Source organism: Chaetodon auriga, chromosome 6 (assembly GCF_051107435.1).
Source record: "Chaetodon auriga isolate fChaAug3 chromosome 6, fChaAug3.hap1, whole genome shotgun sequence".
Lineage (NCBI taxonomy): Eukaryota > Metazoa > Chordata > Actinopteri > Chaetodontiformes > Chaetodontidae > Chaetodon > Chaetodon auriga.
Window position 1 is genome coordinate 19377184 of NC_135079.1, and position 22873 is coordinate 19400056.

Here is a 22873-nt window from a genome sequence, read left to right on the forward strand (position 1 = left end):
CAACTAGTACGAGCCAAAAATTAGTCTATTAGTCTATTCATGCCTCTGGCCTTTGCATGCCCCCAGCCCCAAGCTTTGGCCTGTATTGCCCAGCACCAGCTCTGAGTCTATGTGCCTGCAGGTCAGTCTGGCTCCTTATTTGACTTAGAGATCATTTCAAGTAACAGGTGGGTTCTGCTACTGACCGCTGTCGCTGTTTTGAAGCAGTACAGTACCAGAGACAAACTCTTGCCACAAAATTATAAATGCAATATTATCTTAAATATTGTTGTATGCTACAGCATCAAGATTTGCCTTCACTGGAACCCACACATGTAGTTTGGTTCACACCGAGCAAAATAGTTCAATCAGTATTTGACAGAAAGTAAGACAGAATTCTGGTGAGGAGTACACATGCAGGAACTTCATTTCATGTATGTAGAAACACCCTCGAACATCAGTCTGCATATCGATACTTGTGCCTGCTGCACCAGCTCGACCTCACTCCCCACTGCTCACATACAGACGCTTGGTCCAGACCCCTTGGCGTCACTTCTTGAGGCACTGGGTACCCCTTCACCTTATATTTCATGTCTACCTCATCATTTCACCCACAGCTATCTCTCGAAGGCACACGCATGGTTTTTGAGCGTATGCATCGTTTATACATCCTGCCCCATGATAGGCCTTGTTCCTCTCAGGCTGCCTTTTTTTTTTTTAATTGGTCACACAAACACTTCCACCACTTCTCGTGTGAACAACCAAAGACATGTAAAAGGCCCAGAGTCCTTGGACCGATATCAGAGGCAGCAGAATGCTGCCAGGACGAGGCAACAACAGCAGGTTTTCCATCTCGCCGTCACCAGTGTTACCATTGAGTAACAGGTAGGAACACTTCTACCTGCTCTGGTCCACTGGACGCTGAACAATTTAGCTTGTTTGAAGCATACTGAGACCTCATAATGCCTGGCCCAAACCATGAAAAACAACCCAAAGGTATGAGTCTATATACATTTCACCATGAAGTATACAGTGTGTCTTAACAGCGTTAATAGTTTGGACTGCATCGGCATTGTCTCACCCTGGATATTTGCCAATTTCATGCCAATAAAGCACAGTGAACTGAACTGAAGCGAAGTGAGGGATGAAGTGTGGGAGAGTGATCACAGGAGTCACACACACACACACACACACACACACACACACTCTACACTCACCATTGGAGCTGAACCCCTCCATACCCTCCCCTCCACTCTCTCTCCCCATCCTCGCTCTATGGCAGTCTCTCAGCCCTCCCACTCGCTCTCTCTCCCTCCCTCCCTCTCTCCTCCCTCCTCCTCAGAGGAGCAGCTCTGTCTCTCTGCACTTGTCTCCTCAGTCAAGGAGAAACTAATTGGAGGAAAGAATAGAAGAAAGGAGCTGTTGGAAAACTAAACGAACCAAAACTTTACTTCTCTACAGCATGCCACAGAAAGGTAAGCTTGCTCTCTCTCTTTCTCTCTCTCTCTCCCTCCCTTTCTCTCTCTCTCTCTCCCTCTCTCTCTCTCTCTCGCTCTCTCTCGCTCTCCGTCTCATCTCTCTCTTCTCTCTCTCCATCAGTTGGAGCACGAGTTAAAAAGTTACAGTTTGTTTAGCGGATAAGGACAAGATGAAGTCGAGCTGTTAATGTGGAACCTGGTTTGGACAGAAAGTGAAGGCAAAAATGTTTTTAGTTTAATGTTGAAAAAGAAAGAGCAAGACGAGAAAGAGGGTGCCATTTATTTAAGAGGTTTAGAAATTCAATAATTCGAAACGACTGAACCGTTCAGCAGCTTTAAGAACAGACAAGTGGAAATGAGGATGAATGAAGAAAGAGATGACAGGTTTTAGGGACACTGTCAAAAAAAAAAAAGACATGGGTTGGCAAGAGAGACAGTGTTTGTGTTCATTTCCTCTCTGGTGGCAGAATTTATTTATGAAGCAGCCATTCAAGAGAGAGGAAATATAAAAAGTTTGGATATCCTCTGAATGGCTTGTTCTAAAATTATGGAAATATAACCGATTAATGATGCTTAATAACAGCATCATTGACTAATTCATCCCAGATGTGGAATTTTCTGTCAAAATGTAAAATAAGATGATACTTTTGTTTAGTTGTAAAAGTTGCTTTGATAGGCTGAAGTTATCTCAAATCAGACTGAGAAAAAAGTAACCTAAAAATAAAAGAATACATCCATCAATGACAACAGGCCAGTCCAGTCCCCTTTGTACTGTATTGGCAGCCAAACATAAAGGTTGATGTGTGAGTATGTGTGTTCATAGTGCACTAATTTCACTGAACAGGCCTCAGAAAAATATCATTTTGTTTGTTTGCAACGTCAAAGTCCTAAAAATTCTACCATGTAAAGACAAACAGCCAAAAACATGAATCCGTCTCTCAGATGTCTTCATGCTCATGGCTGAACTACAGTGTCTGCTTCGGGGTCATGTTGCCCCGCCGATCCCAAACAGACTACCAAACACAACTGAGGGCAGACAAAAAAACAACAACAAACAAACAAACAAACAAACAAACAGCAACAACAAGAAGAACCTCGCTCGTGCTGAGAGTGCGTGATGATGCCGCTCGTTCATTCATGTGGATTAAACATCAGATCAGACCATATTCTCTGCTGGATTATGGCGGCCGGGCAGGAGCGACGGGACGGTGTTTAGAAAGATTTATGAGATTCCCCCGAAGTCCACGAGACAGCGGAGGAAAGGTGGGCGCGCGCGTGTGCATGAGCCTTTTCAAATCAAATCCACTTTTATTTGAGCCTCGCGATTTTTCACGTAAATGCGGAGAGAATATTCTGTCCCGCATGCTCCTTATTTTAAACATAAACTTAATCTTTCTTATATCTGCTGTATGAACCTCACCGTTCAGTCAGTTTCGCGTCTTTTAGAGCGCGTTTGTTGTCTCAACCGTGACAAAATCCACACTTTACAATTGAAACCAGACCTGCAAATTCAGGGGAACATTATTCTTAAACTCTTTGTCAGATATTCTGGAGCAGCCAGTCACTTTTAACAGTGTGATCAAGAACTTTATGAAACATCTGAAGGGGTCATCTTTCATTTTAAATGAGCGGGGAAAGAAACACTGAACGCTGAAGGGGTCATAGTACAACTCACTGATTTACAGCTATCATTTGTAACCTGAAAAGAACACGTTTTTAATATTGGGAGTGGAAAAAAAAAAAAAAAGATTTTTAGAATATTTGGGGTTTTTTTTAAATTGTCATTTAAACGGAAAATAATAGATGTAGTTATAAAAGTCAATTACCGTCATCGGTTTATTTCACCCTATAAATTATCAGGTTATCCAGTGAAGGCCTTCTGTTATTTATTTGAGCTGCTCTTTATGGAGGCCTGCACTGATAATAAGTGCTTGAAAGGCCTGCGCGACTTCAAAACGGTCACTCATTCAGAAAGTGTCATTTTAATATTCTGCTTATGTGTTGGAATCACACTCAAAAATGGTTCCGAGTGAGAAAATGCGCCTGCTCACTGTGTAATATATAATGCATGCTGTTTGGAGTGAGGGCATATTAAAATACAAAGCCAGCCGAGACAAGACGATAAAGTTGGTCTTAATTGATGAATCTAATTAAGTCAGATGTTAATTAACGTCCTAATTAAATCGAGGCCAATTAACTGAATGATAAATCAAGTCAGACTGAATTAATCCAACATGTGAATTTGGAACATTTCATTTTTTGTGTGTGTGTGTGTGTCAGCGGGATTAGAGCAAAAGTGGATCGAGCTGCTCCCAAATGTCCTGATGAGGACACTTTGTCTCTGCTTGAGCAGAGACGTCCAACCTGAAACAGCAAGCGTTTCCCTGTGCTGTGCTCCCACACATTTCTCACTGTATTTGATTTTTTAAGTGTCATGAGAAGCTGCAATGTTTGGATACCGCCGGATTAAAAATAAAAAGAATCTTCATCTTCATCTACACTCTCTGAATAGAAACTTTTATCCCACCAAATCGTTCAGGTTCACACTAAGAGATCAAACCGCGTAATCCAGAGGCTGGAAGAGCAGAGCAGAGACAGCATGCAGTGCTTGACTTTGATGCACGGGACGCATTCAGCCTTCAGAAGTTGTTTCAAGTGTTTTGCAGTTTCTGGAGCCGACTGCTTTTCAAAATAAGATGATTTGATCGTGTCTGTTTCCCCCCAAATCCCCGTTAGGCCCTAAATATTTACCCTGCATATCGTCCTTCTACTGATACAGGCCTTCCTATAATGTTTAATAATCACTTCCAGCAGCACCAGTAACCTGAACTCACATCCAAACTACAAATACAAACTGTCTCTGTCCTGTTATTGCTACATACAATTAGTACAATGTTGAATTATTATTATTATTATTATTATTATTATTATTATTATTATTATTATTATTATTATTATTATTGTGCAGTGTGGGCCAGCCTCGGTGCTTTGAGCGCTTGGTGAACCAGCAGCAGTGTCCTCCAGTGTTGGGCAGCGGCTCTGTGTCTCTCTCGGCTCTTTTCTACTCATATCAGCGCGCTGAATGCGGCTGAATGAAACTTTTATATTGTCATCAGTGTGTTCAACAGAACTCCTTTATGTCAGTTGCACTGGTCAAATTGGGCTCCCCGCCGCGGTTTTGTGTCGCAGGTTTTTTAACGAGCCGCAGCTAACGAGGCAACGACACCAAAATCCCGTGGACACACAAAGCCTGGCGGCTATTTACCGAGCAGAGCCGCGGCTCCGCTCCTCCGGCTCTTTGTCTCCTTTCACAGGCAGAAAGGCGCTGAGTTATAGCGGGGACAAGGTGCCTATAGCCGGCCTGTGTGTGTGTGTGTTTGTTCCTGTGTGGAGCTGCTTCATGTTCATTATGCAGGTTGTTAATGACAAGAGCTTCAGAGAAGGGCTTGCTTTGAAGCTTTTATTGGTTAGCTTTTTTTAAGCCAACCTAAAAGGGCTTTGGTTTCGAATATTGGGCTGGAGTACAAAGAATGTCATGTGCTTTACATGCATTAATGACAACAGACAGTTAAACTGGTCATCTTGGGATGCCCAATCTTTCCTCCACAACAGCGCACTTTTTTTTTTGGTGATAATGGAGAACAGTTATATGTTTATGGTCGTGTATATTTTGGAGACAAAACCGAACTGGGGACTTTGTCCTAACACCTTAACCACTGTTGCACCAGGACACCTGCAGTGACTTCAATGCCAGTAATTCTAAAATAATTTGGAAATTGCACAAAATGAGGCCATTCTGCTGCATCACAAATCAAAGTGACTCAATGTGGTGTAACGATTATTATTCAGTTCTACAAACAATCTCATTTAGTAGCATCTCAGTGCTGATTTCCTTCCTTTTTAGTCACCTTTCCCATAATGCTCGATCTAGTCTGAGATCATTTTACAGACCAAATTGTTCAGAATTAAGTGAATAAATAAGACATCATTAAGTAACTAATCATATGAACAAATACAGACAAAATAAATATGTGAAACTTTTTTTTTTTTTTTTACACACACACGCACACACATACACACATATTTATAACTGCTCTTTATCATGAAAACTTATTTCATCCTGATTTGTTTGCTTCAGTTACTGCAGGTCATTTTACTGAATTTTCACTAGCTTTTTATTTCAAAATCTTCTTGTTCCAAAGTCTGCTTTTATTTCACAACACAAAAATCAAATGATAATCCCACTTATCACAAAGTGAAGCACTGATCTATCAGTCCAGAGACACAGGAGCCAGTTCTGTGTGGTCTGATCGAGCAGACAAAACTCTGTCACTGTGACAGGAAGCAGGATGAAGTCACATTACATAATGACATCCTTCTCAGTTTCAGGGTTATATCATGTCTGTATTTTTTCATATGAATATTTGTTTATTTAATTATGAGAACTTTGCTTCTCCATAATTTTGGCCCAAATTACCTTCTTCTGTTACAGCAGTAAGGATGTTTGTTATGTGATTCAGTTTCTCCATGATATCTGGGGCTCTCTGGATCACCGTGAGAGAAGCCACCTGTACGAGGAATGAAACACTGAACGACGTCGGTCCAGCTTGGTTGTGTTCTATGACTCAGTGAGGCTCCTGCTGATCTTTCACACCTTCTCAGGAAAAAAAAAAAACAGCCTCTCTTACGATATTTAACTCCGATCCTGAATTGGAAAAACTTTAAAAACTTTCAGTGTGCTCTGACTCTCTTCCCACAGATAATCTAGGATAGAAACAGCCGTCTCTCACTCCTAATTGCTGTAGTCACAGTTGACAGTCTGTATTGTGTTCAAGAGAAAGAATAAAAAATGGTCAGATGGGCACAGTACAGAGAGTTAGGCCATGAACAACGGAAACAAGAGTGATTCCAATCTTAAGTGTAGTGTTTAAATCATAAACCTTTTAACTCAAAACAATATTTAAAACAATCCTTCATGCATTGGGTGTGAAACCGCCCTGCTTTTCAGTTTGTGGCAGTACACTGGACCCAGTGTGAGAGCTGGACTCTCAGAGTGGGACTTAACTCTGTGCTCATAACTTTATGGACATTAGCATACATTAGCATATGAACCAATCACAGGATGGTTTGGCATTCAGCCATTCTGTCCAGACAGTGTCTCGTTTTTTTTTTTCCACCTCCACATGTTTTTCTATCCAATAAAAAGTTGCTTTCTTTCTCGCTGCTCTAGAAAAGTTGATTAGATTATAATTGACCATTTGATTTTTAGAATGTCATTAGAAGCGTTCACTGGCTGAATACCACCATGTTTTTGTTTTTGTTTTTGTCACCATGAACAGCCTTTAAAACAGCGTAAAAACCACTGTGGAGATCCAAGAAGACACAATCTCTTCCATAACTCTGATTCGTTATGCAGGGGGAGTGTGTGTGCTGTAGTGTCTTTGCATGTGCTACACATTACAACACTGTAAAAGATTACCTCTCTGTTTGTACAGATTTCAGAAGTCAAACAAGCTGGGAGACTGGTGTGGCCTCCATGATGCAAAACAGTGAGTTACATATTCTCATTGATGCTTTTGATCTTATTCTATCTGCACGTGAATGATTGTATATGACACATCTCATCAGAAAGATACAAGAAAAACAATGTTTAAAGAGTTCATATATACACCAACCCACATGAAATATTCCAGCTGTGCACCACTGCCAGGGGCCCACATCAAAATCAAATTCTGCTCTGATGCTGTAAAATATGTTAAGATTAAAGGACAATTCTGGTTTATTACATATTGAGTCTTAAAGCAGTTTTATTTATTTATTTTTTTAACATAACAATGCATCAAATGTGAAAACAACTTCACAAATGAAAGGTGTCACCCTGTGAACCGACAGAGTATCTGCAGCTCCCCTCTGCTTGCAGCTCATTGTTTGGCCCACAACATCACTGTTTTGGTTCACTGTCATTTTCACTTTGACAGTTGAACATTTAGCAGCTAAAGAAAGATGTTTTATTTATTGGACTTAGATTGGCCTGTTTGCTAAAGATTGGCCACATCAACTTCAAAGGTGATGATATGTCAATATTGTGCTCACAATTTGTTTCCACCGCCCCAAGTGGGATCTGAAATTTGAGGTCAGAAATAAGTATTTGACCAATCAAATCTGTGTATGATGCAATGAGATCGATGGTGAAGCAAAAGAATTAAAAAAAAAGGAAAACTGCATCTTATTTAGTGAATGATCTGCATCATCAGCACAGGCTGAGGTCACTATAACGACAAAGCTGTCAGATAAAAGCAAATGAGAATCCTTTTTTTCTTTTCTTTTTTTTTGTTAATCATGGGCAAAAGAATACAAATAAGGCCCAAGTTGTGATAAACTGGAATTACTCTTTAATGTCTGGTTTTAAACAGACCTAAATGCAGATCATCCATCAGCAGGTCAAGTTCTTCTGAAACACAAGTGAATGCACCTTAAATTGTAAATTCTGACTTGTTGGGTCAAAATGTTGAGCTGTGTGAACCTTTTGGGTGGTACTGACAATGAACTCCACCTGATTTCTTCTCTCTTACCGCGGGACAAGAGGTCCACGCTCTCTGCAGTGAAGGTGTGTGGACTACTTCCCTCTTTGTCTCTTTGCTTGTTTCTTTGTCCTGCATCTCTCCTCTGACCAGCATCAATCCCACACTACACTTCCTCTATCCCTCGCATCCGTCTCACCTTGGCTGATGAACTCAATGATGCTGCTTGAAGTAAAATTTTAGCCAGGTGTCCGCCGGGCAGTCGCATTGTGTTAAATGTCAGACTGGATGCTATTATCGCATCATCTCCACTTTAACAAATTCTAATTCCAAAGAGTGAAGAGGGAGCAGCCGGAGGTTGGGTTGTTGAGAAACTGAAGGTGAACGCCAATGTTAATTTGCTAAGATCATTAGTGAATGAAGCACAGGTTACATTAGGAATTGATTGAAATGAAAGTGGGTTCAGACAGTCTGCAGTGTGCTCCACTAGTGATATTCAGCATCTAACTCTCTTTTAATGTGTGAGTCTGTATGTGTGTGTGTGTGTGTGTGTGTGTGTGTGTGTGTGTGTGTATGTGGACTTGTATTACTCCTGTTGTGGGGACAGAATTTGGAGACTATGTATATGTATAATGAAATTTAATAAGAATAAATTAATTAAATAATAACATGATTATGAATTACATAGAAGTCACACATATAATTAAATTAAATAAAATGAAGAAATTTTAATTAAAATTGCAATTAAATAAATAAGCATTGTCAGGTGTGTGACTGTGGACTGAGATCTGTACAAAAACAAGCTGAAAACACCAACATCGATGCATGTTGTTCCCTTTGGAAACAGCAGCTTCAGGTTCATCAGTTTCCTCTGAGATAAACTGGATGAAATGTTGATGTCATTTTGGCCTCGGTTACAACATAGATTGACCAGTGTGTTTATATTGGAATATTTATAGGATTTGAGAAGTCCTTAGGCTCTAAATCTGAAGTCTGTGTTTGCTAGATTTTTTTCACATAATGTTAAAAGATGAGCACATGTTGTCTGTACTGCCTTTTATTTTAGTGAATTTGTCTGAAAACACTGTCTCTGTGGATCCATAACAAGACTGATCCACACTCTGCTAAGAGCACATGCATTCATTCATTTTAATGCACTGTATGATTTAAACTAGACATACATTACATACTACTGTATGCTGTAAACAATACAGAAATATAGGTTGTAAAATGCAGTATAATAACAAGACTGTCCTCCCAAGAAGAACAACAGTGACGGCTGTTTCAGCAAGTGGCTCAAAATATGTGACAAAACCTTCCAGCACAGCAATTATGACGAGCGAGAAGGAGGAAGTCAAGTGAGTTTATTATATAGTGACAAAGTCTATGTAGTGAGGCGGTCGGGGTGGATGGATTGGTCTGCTAAACAATAGATTTTAACACGTGGGACAGCTGTTCATCACGGTGTTGAAAGGCACAGACAAATGATATCGTCCTGCTGACGGGTGCACGGACACACAGCAGATTCATTTGGAGAAGGTATCTGATAACAGTGCCTGCTTAAAGTTAATTCAGTCAGGTTGAGTGTGAATGAGCTGATTTAAAGTGAAAGCTACTGAGATGCTCCCAGGGGCCCGCTTTGTGTGTGTGTGTGTGTGTGTGTGTGTGTGTCGCAGAGGGACCACAGCCAAATTGACTCCATATGTCTGTCTATTAATTGTGTGTCAGCAGAGGAAAGCCCCAGTGTGTTCCTCTGGGAAATGACACTGTGATTAACATTTCTACGGCGAAACAATCGACCCCTAAACACAAAGTGAACATGATGTGAGGCAGCATGAGGGAGAGTTAGAGGGTGAAATAATCCACTGTCACACTCAAAGTCAACAGCAGCTTCTACGGGGGCCATGACTCTTCCTATAATTTAATTAACCAGAAGAGAAGTTCAAAGCCCTGACAGTGTGAGGTGTAGATAAACCCTCTCTGGTCCAGGTTATCCATCTGTTTTTCTGGGGGAGTAGCAGTAGTCCAAGGAAAGTGGGGGGTGGGCGTCAGAGAGAATCTCCCTTTGCCTCCACCCTCTGTCCTCTGTACAGTGTATAAACAGTATGAAGAGTGTCTGTGAGGAAAACAATCCTGACAAACTGTAGATCATGCATGTTAAAAAGTTTCATCAAGGATTTACATTTCTGTCATTTTTTTAAAGGCCTTGAGAGAGACCAGTCATGTTGGCACCACTGCTCACACTGAAAAAATCTCCTTCATTTCTGTCATCTCTATCTGTCTCTCCTTTATTCTAGTGCAGCAACTTGCCTTTAAATGTCCTGCTTGAAGATAAAGATGCTGGCCTGTAGAATAATGTTTGAATAAGCTCATGTCAGGATGAAATCTTGCTTCACTTATTCATATTTGTGGTAGTCATCATGACTGAATGGAGCATCTACAGTGAAACCTCAGTGAAACCTCTTTTGATTTACAGCACCACTTCACTGCTTACACTTTGTGTGTGTGTGTGTGTGTGTGTGTGTGTGTGTGTGTGTGTGTGTGTGTGTGTGTGTGTTGGCTGGTTGTATGATTTATTAATGTCCCGTTGAGAGGTTTATAAATCTGCAATATGCTTTCCGCCACAGAGCCATTAAGAGACAATAGACAATTGATTCAGTGTAAATCCCTACTTAACCTGCACAGTGTCACACAGACTGTGGTCCGCGGTGGCTGAGAGGAACATGTCAGACCTGCACAGTGTTGATCAGCAGACAGGGGATTTTAAGCTCCACACAAAAACAAACAGAATTGTCAGTCTGCAGCTTGATATTTTTCACTTTCAGCCGTGTTTGAATTTTCTGCTGAAGTGCTTAAATTTGATAGTTTGCTCTTCACTGGCCAGCTGTCAAACCTTCAGATGACTGAATGCACTACAATGATCATTTAAATCCACTTATTTGAAATTTGCCAGGCCTGGGAACGCTGGGTCTCTCAGCTCACAGTTCTGTTTCCTCTTTAGAATAAAGCTACAGCATTAAAGGAAAGTGCTGTTGGTATGTGAATTTTTTGGCTCTGAAATTTCACGGTAGTTTCCCAAAAATGCAGTTTTATAGGAGGTACAACCCTGATTTCAAAAAGGTTCTGACGCTGTGTAAAACATAAATGAAACAAAATGCAATAACTTGCTAATCTTTTTTCACATGTACTTAATTAAAAACAGTACAAAGACAATTTATTTAGTGTTTACTCAGCTTCATTGATTTTTGTAAATATATGCTTATTCTGAATTTGATGCAGCTCCACATTTCAAACACATTGGGACAGGAGCAGCTAACGACTGGGAAAGTTGTGGAATGTTCCAGAAACACCTGTTTGGAACATTCCACAGGTAAACAGGCTGATTGGTAACAGGTGACAGTATCATGATCGAGCAAGGTTCATCACTTTGTGAAAAACTGTGAGGGCAAGTAGTTTAAGAGTTTAAGAACTTTTTTTTTCTGAATGCACCGTTGCAAGAAATTTAGAGATTTCACCATCTGCAATCCATAATATCATCAAAAGATTCAGAAAATCCACAGAATGTAGAGATCTACATGTGAGGTCAAAGGCCAAAGACCACCACTGAATAGACGAGACTGTCAGTCGCTCAGACAGCACTGCATTAAAAACCAAATCAAGCAAGAACAGGAAAGATTTTCACTCTTTAAATTTAAACAAACAACAAAAAAAAAATTCAAAATGACTGTATATGAATATCTGTGTAAAGTTTATCAGTTTAAACGTTAAATATTTTGTCTTTGTACAGTTGAGGATTAGTCGAAAAGGAATTGCAATAATTAAATTCTCTTTTTATTTATGTTTTACCCAGTGTCCCAACTTTTTTGGATCATGGTTGTAAGATAGTTAAACTTAATTTCTATTACAGTAAAAAAAAAAATAAAAAATTGATTCAGTCTATGTGCATTAAGTTGAATTTGATGTTCTGGCATTTCTGAGAAAGAGAAATAGTATCTGGTATCTGTGTATGTTTGCAGCTTTGTGAATGTGCATCATGCTGCTTTATCTCAGTCAAAAGTAAAATGTATCTACAGAATTGTAGGCCTCAGTGTTGACAGAAACCTGAGCAGATTCAAGAGCAATGTAAGAGGTCACGTATGACAACAGTGGAGAGATGAGCATCAAAGCATCAGTTAACACTGTTGTAATAACAGTAAAATTCAATATGTTACAACCCGGGTTCCTGGGATGCTGAGTAACATGTATATAAAAAACAAAGTAATCATCAGCAGCCAATGAATGAAGCTGGCATCAAATTTAGAATAAATATATAAACACAAAAATCAGTGAGAGGTAAAACTTTAAATATATCGCCTTTGTACTGTTTTCAATTAAGTGTATGTCAAAAAGAAACCAGCACATCATCACATCCTGTTGCATTTACGTTTTACACAGCGTGTAAACTGCTTTGGAATCAGGGTTGTACCATAAAAATCTATTAAAAAAAAAAAAAAAAGCCATGAGAAGCTTAAAATACTTTTCTCTCTTCATCTCCTCTAACTTGTGTTCCTTGTTGTTGCCCTTCCTCTTTTCTTGCATGTGTGTGATCAGTGTGGCTCTTCAGTTCATTGTGCTTAGAGATCTCTTTTCTTTACCGCTCAATCAATCACTGTAGAATAAATATAGCTCAGTAAACCAACGGCAGAAAAAACTTAATTTCACCTTCTGTGTTATTTTGTGCTTTTCCATGTGTGTGTGTGTGGGTGGGTGTGTGTATGTAGGTCACAGTGGAGTAAACCAGCTGGGAGGTGTGTTTGTAAATGGGAGACCTCTTCCTGATTCTACCAGGCAGAAGATAGTGGAGCTGGCACACAGTGGAGCTCGACCCTGTGACATATCCAGAATACTACAGGTAAAGTTGCCATGGGAGAGTTTGAACTCTAAGTGGTTGTAGATACTGTGCCGACAGGACACATGGATTCAGATCACAGGTCACACAGGAAAACAATGCAGTGTGGTGTCATATAACGCAGCCTCCACGTCTGAATTGACATTCAGCAGGGACTACCATGTCCAAAACCAGGGCAAAGGACGCAGAGTGGAGTTATTTTGACGGGTCAAACATTTTGCTCATGTCTATAATCTGATGTTTTAATCATCAAAATAACCGATGCAACTGTTCTTTTCTCTTATTGACTCTTTATGTCATTCATTTTGACAGTAGCAGAGGACTTTGAAAAGCACACATTTGTGCGTAAAAATTGGCCGTGAATAAATAAAGCGTCTCACCCTGAAAATCTCATGGGGAGGGGTCCCCCAGGCATGGGCCCCCTGGCGGGGTGTCCCTTATTTTTCACACATTTAAAATGGCAGCCCTCTTCCCAAAGCCTATATGCAGACTTTGATGTGTTAAACAGGAACTTTTTGGAAGCAAATCTTTTTTTTTTTTTGCCCAAAGCTCCAATGATTTGTGTGATGTTTGCTGTTTTTGTGTCCAGGTGTCTAATGGCTGTGTGAGTAAGATCTTGGGCCGGTACTACGAGACAGGTTCGATCCGCCCTCGGGCCATTGGAGGGAGTAAACCCAGGGTGGCCACTCCAGAGGTGGTGGGAAAGATCGCTCAGTACAAGAGAGAGTGTCCATCCATTTTCGCCTGGGAGATCAGAGACCGACTGCTGGCAGAGGGAGTCTGCACCAATGACAATATACCCAGTGTAAGACCCTTCTGTTCTTCAGCCAAGTCATGTCAATTAGAGGTTTATGCAGGGCAAGCCAGCCAAACGTCTAGACTAATCACGAAAACCTCCACAATAGCAGATGTATTTGTTACACTGTAACAGCAGGTTTTAAGGTGGGTTTAGTGCTAATAGTTTATGGGAGTGGGCAGATTCAGTCTCAGAAAACCGACAGACCATTCATTACATTTCAGATGTGTTAAAAAAAATTTGTCATCAACCAATCAGACAGAATATATGAGGCCAGCAAAAGACACTTTAGTCATGTACTATACCTGATCCAGCCATTCTATTAACTTACTGGTAAATAGTGTAATGTAAAATGAATTATGTCGTGTAAGAATGAATAGGCGGAGACACCAACATGACAGGTGTAGCTTCTTCACAAAGCTGTTAACATTACCCAGTGATGTGGAGGTAACAGACATTATGAGGCTGGATGAAGGCTGACAGTGGGTCGTTCATGCTTTGGTTTGGTTTTGGACAATGTTTGCTTCCTTGGATTCTGCCAATGCCTTGCATGTCCATCAATAACTGCTCTTGTGTGTGTAATCTCATCGTTGTGTTTATCACCAGGTCTCATCAATTAATCGAGTGCTCAGAAACCTGGCCAGTGACAAGCAGCAAATGGGCACAGTGGGAGCTGAAGGGATGTTTGACAAGCTCAAAATGCTCAATGGACAAACCACCTGGGGAGGACGTTCAGGGTGGTACACTGGGACTACACTCACTACCACTGGTAAGACACTAACTTACACTACTGCTAACAATACTCCTACTACCACTTCACTACTCCTGTAACACTGGAACTTCACTCACTCCCACTTGTTGCGTCCACGTGCTTCCAATCCCTTCTGGTTGCGTTTCAGAAGCAGAGTGTTTTGCCTGCCGAGGTCACTTGCACACATCGTGTTGTCATTTGCCCTTGATTTCTTTGCTTTTATCATGGCAAAGTAGGCTTTGTAGTCAAATGGATTCTTTCTCTTGATGTACGATCGGCAGTCTGCACAGGGTGTTTCATTCAGAAAGTTTACCGGATTCTCTACACCGCTTCTCTACACTGATCTGCTCTGTGCAGATCGACACATCGTCGCTCACAAATAGGCGCATATTCTCAGAGTATAGATACGCTTCTTCATCACATGCATCGTGGACAGAACGCAGACATTACGCACCAGGTGGAAATTAGGGGTGACTCTGCGACGCTGTAACAGCTCAGTTCATAAATGAACATTGGATCCATTTTCCCCCAAATTCTGATCAAAACATGGACCAAGGCAAAAAACAAATCACCAAAACTTTCAGATGCACTTTTGAAACCTTTTTTTTTTAATATTTCAAATCATCATAACTCAAGATTTTTCTGTTATTAGAAAATCTGGCGCTGGCGTTCACTTACAAACATTCTGATTGCATTTTGTTGACTTTATCTCAGGTCACATTCAAGTCCGATTTCTTCCCCACTGGGCCTCTCGCTGCCATTGCATTAAAGTGTTACTCTTTAAAATGTTGCCAACACTTGCAAAAAGGGCTTAAAATTCACAGAACAAAGGACACATTGTATAGCGCTGACACGAGCAGCCTCCTTTCCTTTTCCTTCAGCGTGTGTGGCTGAGGGCCCCATTTGCTGTATGGAGTAGACTCATGTGCTGCCGCTCCTCCTCCAGCACCCTGGGATTACAACAGTGAAACGAAGTCATGCTATACTACCCCGGCTGCTGCCTCCTCATCAGTCTACAGCATGTTTGTACCCATGTGTGTGTGTGTGTGCGTGTGTGCGAGGGAGGGAGAAGGGGTGTCTGCTCTCATTTGTATCTCTTTCTGCCTGACTGATTGTGACACTGAGCAATGGCTTCATTCTGTTTTGCAGTCTCTGTCTGCTGGGGATAATGAATAATTAGGCTAGCACCACAAATAACATGAGTTCCACAGGGAGCTGGAGCCCAGCTTCCGTCTGCTCAGAGATCACATGTTGGAGATCTCCACTTTGAAGGGTCCTTGTACCTCCGCTCATCTTTAACTCACATGCATGGTTTCATTTCATGGATTTGAATATTACATATTGTATTGTCTACTCACATCAAGGCTTGGGTTTAGTGAAGTACTGTATACAGCAGGGACTGCTTTGGTTGTTATTGCCAATATACCTGCTGGACTGAGCAGTTCTTACAGTGTCTCACTCAGCATTGAATAGCTTTCCTTATATTGCTCTTTTGATTATTACATTTGTTAAACTTTACATACCTTCTTTTTATGTGGGTTACACATGTACAGCATGTACTGTATGTATGAAGATAAAATCATGAAAAAATATCAAATTAAAGGCCTAATCAGTCAGTTTTGAACACATAAATAGATGGAAGACTTATAGAAAATGTGCATCTCTGTTTTTCTAAACTCATGAATATTACAAAAATATGGTTAGAGGAATAATCCACAGACCCAACTCAGAGCTAATGCTATCATGCTATTTAAGGCCCAGTTTAAACAATAAAGATAACATGGACGTGTTTAAAGCACAGACTTGAGATTTAGGCAGCTGAATTGTTCACAGCTGCTAACCCCATGCATATTAAACACACTAACCATTGTAATTTATACGCATTTATATATATGTGTGTGTGTGTGTGTGTGTGTGTGTGTATAGATATCAAAGATCAAGATTTACGTAATTAGCTCAAATATTAAAAATATGAATTAAAAGATGGATTACAAATATAGATCTTTAATTTCTTTTCAAAAATACCAAAGGAGTTACTGATCTAGGATCCATGGGGAGGATGCTTCACAGATGAGGGTCATAAAAACAGAAAGTAGTCTCACCAGTTTTCTTGTGGAACCCGAGGAACTTCAAAACAAAAGGCAGTGGAAGGTGTGAGGGTGCTTGTTGGAGCATAGAATGAAAGGTGAGCCGCAGTCAGCACAGGATGCTGTAAGGTTACGTGAAGCTTTAAACACAGGTAGTCAGTGCAGTGTCGCAGGCAGTGGGGTCATGTGTTTTTTGTAGTCACAATCCTGGCTGCAGCATCCAGAATTAATTGTTTAAAACTTTTCAGGAAGATTGGTCAAAACATTTTAAGCAATTTATATTTATCTTATTTACAGAAGTTCAGAGTGTTGCTTTTCAAAAGGGACCAAAACCATGAATGTACTCCAAATGGCTCAAGAACAGCTGTTCTTTACTCGCCTTGCCTTGAATAAGTATTTAATAAATCTGTTTCAAGCCAGATTGAAATTTACTAATAACATTATTAAATTCACATCATCATGTAGTTGCTCAGAAATATGTGTACTCACACACACAGTTTTGAGGTATTGATACTGATATTTTCCTGTTTTTTTTTTTTTACTTTTTAGACACAACAGTTCACAATGGAATGGTGCCATTTTTACTCCACTACATTTATGTGATGCTCACTATTAGATATGAGAACTTCCTCCACTACAGCTGATGGTGTAACAGTGACCAGCCTGAAACCACTGTAATTCTGTTCGTGTGTTCCTTCCCTCGTTGGCGCAGAGTGTCCACAGGCAGAGGGAGGGGAAAACACCATATCAGTGAGTTCCAATGGTGAAGACTCAGAGGAGACTCAGATGAGGCTTCAGTTGAAGAGGAAACTGCAGAGAAACAGAACGTCTTTCACACAGGACCAGATAGAAGCACTGGAGAAAGGTAACTGCTAGTCAGTCCGTCATACATACATAATCTGTGTTCTGTACGTGACTGAAGTGTGAAAACAGCCACTGAACACCAGTGCAGATTCACAACCAATCAGACAACTGTAGGGAATGTTTACACGATGACATGATCTACAAAAACTCTCTGACTTTGTTAATGACTGTACTGAATATATGGATACACGGCACTGGGGATATAGAATGAAAAAAAAAAGCTTCACCAACTGCTTTGCTTCTTCCTCGTTTTATTAAAAACCTGATTGGTACTTGAGGAGAAATTCTAAGAAGTCTCCATGACAGACAGCATGTTCTTCCACACTGATAATCACAAATGAAGACCAGTGACAGCTCAGCCAGTTTTGAATTTATCCAATCAGGAGTGGTCCATGTTGATGTCTCAGTGAAGAGGTGAACTGTCAGTCATGTCCTGTCTGCTGCCACCTTGCAGAATGTTTTCGCGTTGCTGTTTCAGCTGTCACACAGCACATGTTGTAACGTGTTACTGCGTTCATGTTTAGTCTGCTATCATGTAATTTATGTTCCTGATGATTGCAGAAACTGGAAAACATGCTTGTTGTTGTTCTGAAAATGTCATCATGTAAACATTTGATGATTGCTCTGTGCAGACTGGGCTGAATTGATTGTCAGTCGACTTAAACAAGGTCAAGTTACTGACTTAAGGTCAGCAAATCTAAGAGACGGACAAAAATGAGTGGTGTTGGGAGGCGGGTTGTCATCTCACTTTCTGCAAGAAAGCAAATAAACGTATTTCCAAGGGATGTCAAATTATTCTTTTAATCACTAACATCCATACAAATCCAACACATTTTCTGTTTTTAAATAACTGGTTCTAGCTAGTTGATAGTGATGGGGAGAAAGCTGTGAAACGGATAGTCAAACCCAAATCCACGACAGATTTACTCAATGTGAGAAGTGACTCAGTGTAAATATCACATCCCCTCACAGCACCTAAGTTCAATGGATATTGGAAATAATTCCTTCACTGTTGTTACTCCAGATGTAGATCAGTTAGACACAGCAAAGCCATTGTTATCTTGTAATGACACAGTTTGTTATCGTTCCAGAATTTGAAAGGACTCACTATCCAGATGTGTTTGCCCGAGAACGCCTCGCCAACAAAATAGACCTTCCAGAGGCGAGAATACAGGTAGAGCTCTATTACTTTGCTTTCACTGCTTTGTTGTACTCGTTGTTTTTTTTAGGTTTACAAGTCATGCATGTGTGTGTATGTGTTGTAATGCTGCATGGCTTTCATTAAATAACATCATTATTAAACACACAATAGTGATGATCAGTCACAGTCTGCATGTCTTAAAGGAAAGATTCATATTTGATTAATGCACCTCAGTCTAGAAATAATACTGACCTGTCCATATGTGCATTTAGAGGGTTTATGAGAGGGTGAATTTCCCCCATTAGTTACACTGAAATTGCTTTAAGTAGGGATCTCTTCACAGTGTGGACAGGAGGACCAATTACAGCAACCAATAACACTCTCAGTGTTCATATGGACATGTATGACTGCCTCTCTTGTTTTAATATATGTTAACATAACTTAATAATAATAACTCATAATAACTCCTTTTCTAATCTGGAATGTGCAGGTTTGGTTTTCCAACAGACGAGCGAAGTGGAGAAGAGAGGAGAAGTTGAGAAATCAACGCCGTCAGGTGTCCAACTCCTCCAACCATATTCCCATCAGCAGCAGCTTCAACTCCAGTGTTTACCAGCCTCTACCACAACCTACTACACCAGGTACTGACAAGGACATATACTACTAGTACATATAGTACAGGTTTGACTAGCACTGACGATGGGCATAATTACTTGTTAGTTCACCAAAAATGTTTTAATAAGTCTCAACATGCCTTTTCCACTTTCATAAAAGTTACTCACAACTTAAACAGTAAGTACTATTCAAACATCCCAGTAATCCCAGTAAAATGACAATGAGCCAGCATGTACAATGCAGTTGGTTGCCGTTGATTCTTGTAGTGATTATCATGTGTCAGTGGTTATCAAACCATTTTGTTTCATACTTTTTTGGTACCAAACAAAATGTGTCTGTATGACATATATATATATTGTATATCAAAAACACATCTTAGCAGTAAAACACATCTACATACATTGCATGGTTAGCTGTTTGTCACATGTAACTCTGTATCTGCTGTTTGCTGATGCTGACCAACCGTGTGACCTACAAACATTAGTTGTGGATTTTGCCATATTTTGGTGACTGAAGTCTTAATAATATGACATATTCTCGTAACATAAAGGCATTCTTGTTACAGTTTGACCACATTTGTATACATCTTCCTCTTCATCATGTCTTCGAGCTTGGTTCCTGAAGTAAACTGCATCAATTGTTCTATAATTGTAGACTTCTCAGAAAACTTTCTTTCTTTTACACAGTCCTGAAAATACAACTATGCTACTATCACTACAGTATTGTTTACTGTGAATTCCACAAGATTCAGAATAAGATTTCTGAGAACTGGTCAGAGGAATTAGAGTTCTGAGGACTGATATGGCTGTTTTTGATGCACAACAACACCTACAACTACATCTGGATATGTCGGCAGCAGGATTGACCTGTTAACCCTACTTGAGTTTTGACTGTCTCAACTTAAGGTTTCCTAATGCAAAACAATGTCTTGGACTTTCTCCCTCTCTCTAATAGCTTGTGTGCTAAGTTATATTGCCTGCAATGCACAAATCAGTTTATCCTCTCCTTTTCTCTATCCCTGTGTCTCTAGTGTCCTTTTCATCAGGATCCATGATGGGAAGATCAGATCCAGTTTTGTCCAACAGCTACAGCCTACCAGCCATGCCCAGCTTCAGTATGGCTGCCAGCCTGCCAATGCAAGTAAGATTATTTGACAAGACTAGACAAGGACTCAAGTGAGAGGTAGTGTTGACTACCGTTGCTCTGAACATCTTTGTGGGAATGTTTGTCATGGGTGAACATGGCTCAACATGAACCTGCAATTTAAGTCAATGATTGCAATTTTAAGGAAATTATCAACAAGATCTCGCTCTCAATAAGTCACATGTGAAAGCCTGGTCAGTGGCCCTACGCTTCAAACTATGATGCTCGGAGTACCCCTCTGAACTGAGAACAGGTTGTCTCTAGAAGCCTATTGAACTACCCTGCATGTTGAAAAATGACACTAAAGGGGTACCCAGTGTCTTAAAAAGTGATACCAATGGGTCCTGAACAAGCATCCATATGTGGCGAACTGGGAGTGAGAATGGGTTGTTCTTGATCGTTATTAGGCTGTAACAACATTTCTTATCTTGACCACCCAATGGTGCAAGGCTCATCAAGGTGTTAAACTGTGTTGCTTTAATGGGTAATATTAATTTCTGTTTCCAGGCTTCCAGCCAGTCCTCTTATTCCTGCATGCTGCCCACCAGCCCCACTGTAAATGGAAGAAGTTATGACACATATACTCCTCCACACATGCAGCCGCACATCAACAGCCAGTCCATGACGTCCTCTGCGACATCATCAACAGGTAGGAAGTTAGTAACCGGCTGCTGTTTGATGATCTACTTCACCAACAGAATGCATGTTGATCCCTTTTTAGATGCGACAGGGCAGAAATTAACAGACTTTTCAATTTTTCTCTCCTTCCACCAGGTCTGATTTCCCCTGGTGTCTCAGTTCCGGTCCAAGTTCCAGGAAGTGAAGCGGACATGTCACAGTACTGGCCACGCCTGCAGTGACGTTACTCTCACAGCAGTTATTCTTGCCTGCAGTGAAAATCAGCAGTGATTGCTGCAACAGGACTGTATGGGACATCAATGCTTGACCTATCCCTGTTTTACAACTTGAATGTCAAAAAGGACGTGTCTGACTGAAACAGACGGTACAGCAGCAAATGAATATGAAGAAATTACTCTCATTACTGATTGTGAGAAAACAATAATACCAAATTCTGGAGCCAAGCAGGACAAAAGGAGTTCGAGTGCTCTTCCAATTGAAGGATTTTAATATTGCTGTAACCCTGTACAAGTTCAACTACAACTGGATCAAAGGTCTCGGGGAGTTCTCTCTCCACATCATCTCCATCAGCTACCATTCAAAATCGGACTGGTGAGGACACGCTGAATGAAAAGCTCGAGCCTGAGCTGTACTCAGGAAGCTCAGGAAGGTTGACCGTCCTTTGGTAACAAAGTCCAGACAGGAATAAACTGTTCAGTGTCCATTTGGACATTCTGTGGGAAGACATATTACCTCCACTTTTAGTTCCTAATTTATATGATGTTGGTGTATTTGTAGCAAAAACAAAGATGTTGACTGAAACATAAAGGGAAGAACTTAACGAAACTTGAAAATAACTGTCTGCTGTGAATATCTTTCGTCAGCAGATTCCAAAAGCCACGGCCTGGAATGTGTATAGAGTTTCAAAATGTGGACTTTGGTGAAATGTGTTTGGTACTGTAAAAACCTTGACCTGGATGTTATCTGCTAACTGGCATGGATTCTGATTTTGAACTGAAAAACAGTGTCTGTTGGTGGGGGGTGGGCGGGGGGGCGCATTCAGTTTGTTTTAATCCCAAAGTTCTTATGTCCAGAAATTCAACAGTAAACCACTTATTGAAAGCAGGAAGCAGAGCAAACATTTTGCTAGCTCATAAAAGGTGAACATTAGATTGTGTCTGGAATGTAAATCTGTTTCTAAGTTCACAGTGTAAAGTATTTGTCCTCTCCAGTGGTCTGGGAGGGTTTCCATAATAAAGTTATTTCAATTATATTCCTTGTTACATTCTATAGTAACTCTCTCTGATGCATCTGAACCTGACCTCTCATGTACAGCCCCATGAGTAAAGAAGCCCTAAACCGAAGTGGAATCTGTTCTGCGTGATCAGCAGCTGGACTGCATATTATTATACTTTGGCATTCACAGTTTGGCTGTTGAATCATACTGATGTCACATACCTCATACAATGTATGTCACAATCTGTAATCAGTCTGCTCTGAGCTTGTGCCATAAATTAACCACACTAGGGCTTTGAAGTGGATTTAGACCTTTATTTTCAGGGACTGGTGCAGCTGTGTGGTCCTCAGCAGAGTTTGAATAACAGTGTTCATCCCACCAGTGGAGTTCCACACACTCCAATAATCTGTTAGAAAGAGTACATGTATTGTCGTTGGCCCAGTTCTAAAATGGTAAATTAAATGGTAAATTAACAAACATGGGGCAGCTACAGTCACTCAGAATTGTAGCAGATAATAATATCACAATTATCCTTCATGAGTTAAATCTATGCTTTAAAAGAACTAAATCATTTCATCAGCATTCAATCATGCAGGAAAGGAAAGTGGATGCATGAAAACAAAACAGAATATAAAGACAAAAGACAAAACAAAGTGCACAAAAATTAAATGTATTATATATATATATGAATACATATTCCTGAAGCCTTAATTTGCAGTTATTTTAGATGTTTTCTGTTGAGCAGTTTTTGTGTG

At 40.4% G+C, this 22873-nt stretch overlaps 1 protein-coding gene across 3 annotated transcripts; it reads left to right on the forward strand.

Moving 5' to 3' along the window:
* Positions 1-1319: 1319 nt before the first annotated feature.
* On the forward strand, positions 1320-22154 carry LOC143322048 (paired box protein Pax-6-like). 3 transcript variants are annotated; one of them, XM_076732925.1, is made up of 12 exons: positions 1345-1454; positions 6953-7006; positions 8041-8064; positions 12739-12869; positions 13456-13671; positions 14269-14431; positions 17213-17365; positions 18456-18538; positions 18996-19146; positions 20151-20260; positions 20771-20912; positions 21038-22154. In XM_076732925.1, exons 1-12 carry the CDS (start codon positions 1442-1444, stop codon positions 21121-21123), a joined length of 1326 nt encoding a protein of 441 aa, XP_076589040.1. In that variant the 5' UTR covers positions 1345-1441; the 3' UTR covers positions 21124-22154. The 3 variants fall into 3 exon arrangements, with proteins under 3 accessions (XP_076589042.1, XP_076589040.1, XP_076589043.1); XM_076732927.1 differs by lacking the exon at positions 8041-8064 and having other exon boundaries at positions 1320-1454; XM_076732928.1 differs by lacking the exons at positions 6953-7006; positions 8041-8064 and having other exon boundaries at positions 1398-1454.
* The last annotated feature ends 719 nt before the right edge of the window (positions 22155-22873 follow it).

Excerpts from the sequence above, each read along its gene's own strand:
- LOC143322048 (XM_076732925.1), top strand. Across the intron at positions 17,366-18,455 it reads GATAGAAGCACTGGAGAAAG|AATTTGAAAGGACTCACTAT; the intron begins GTAACTGCTAGT and ends TTATCGTTCCAG. Across the intron at positions 18,539-18,995 it reads TTCCAGAGGCGAGAATACAG|GTTTGGTTTTCCAACAGACG; the intron begins GTAGAGCTCTAT and ends TGGAATGTGCAG.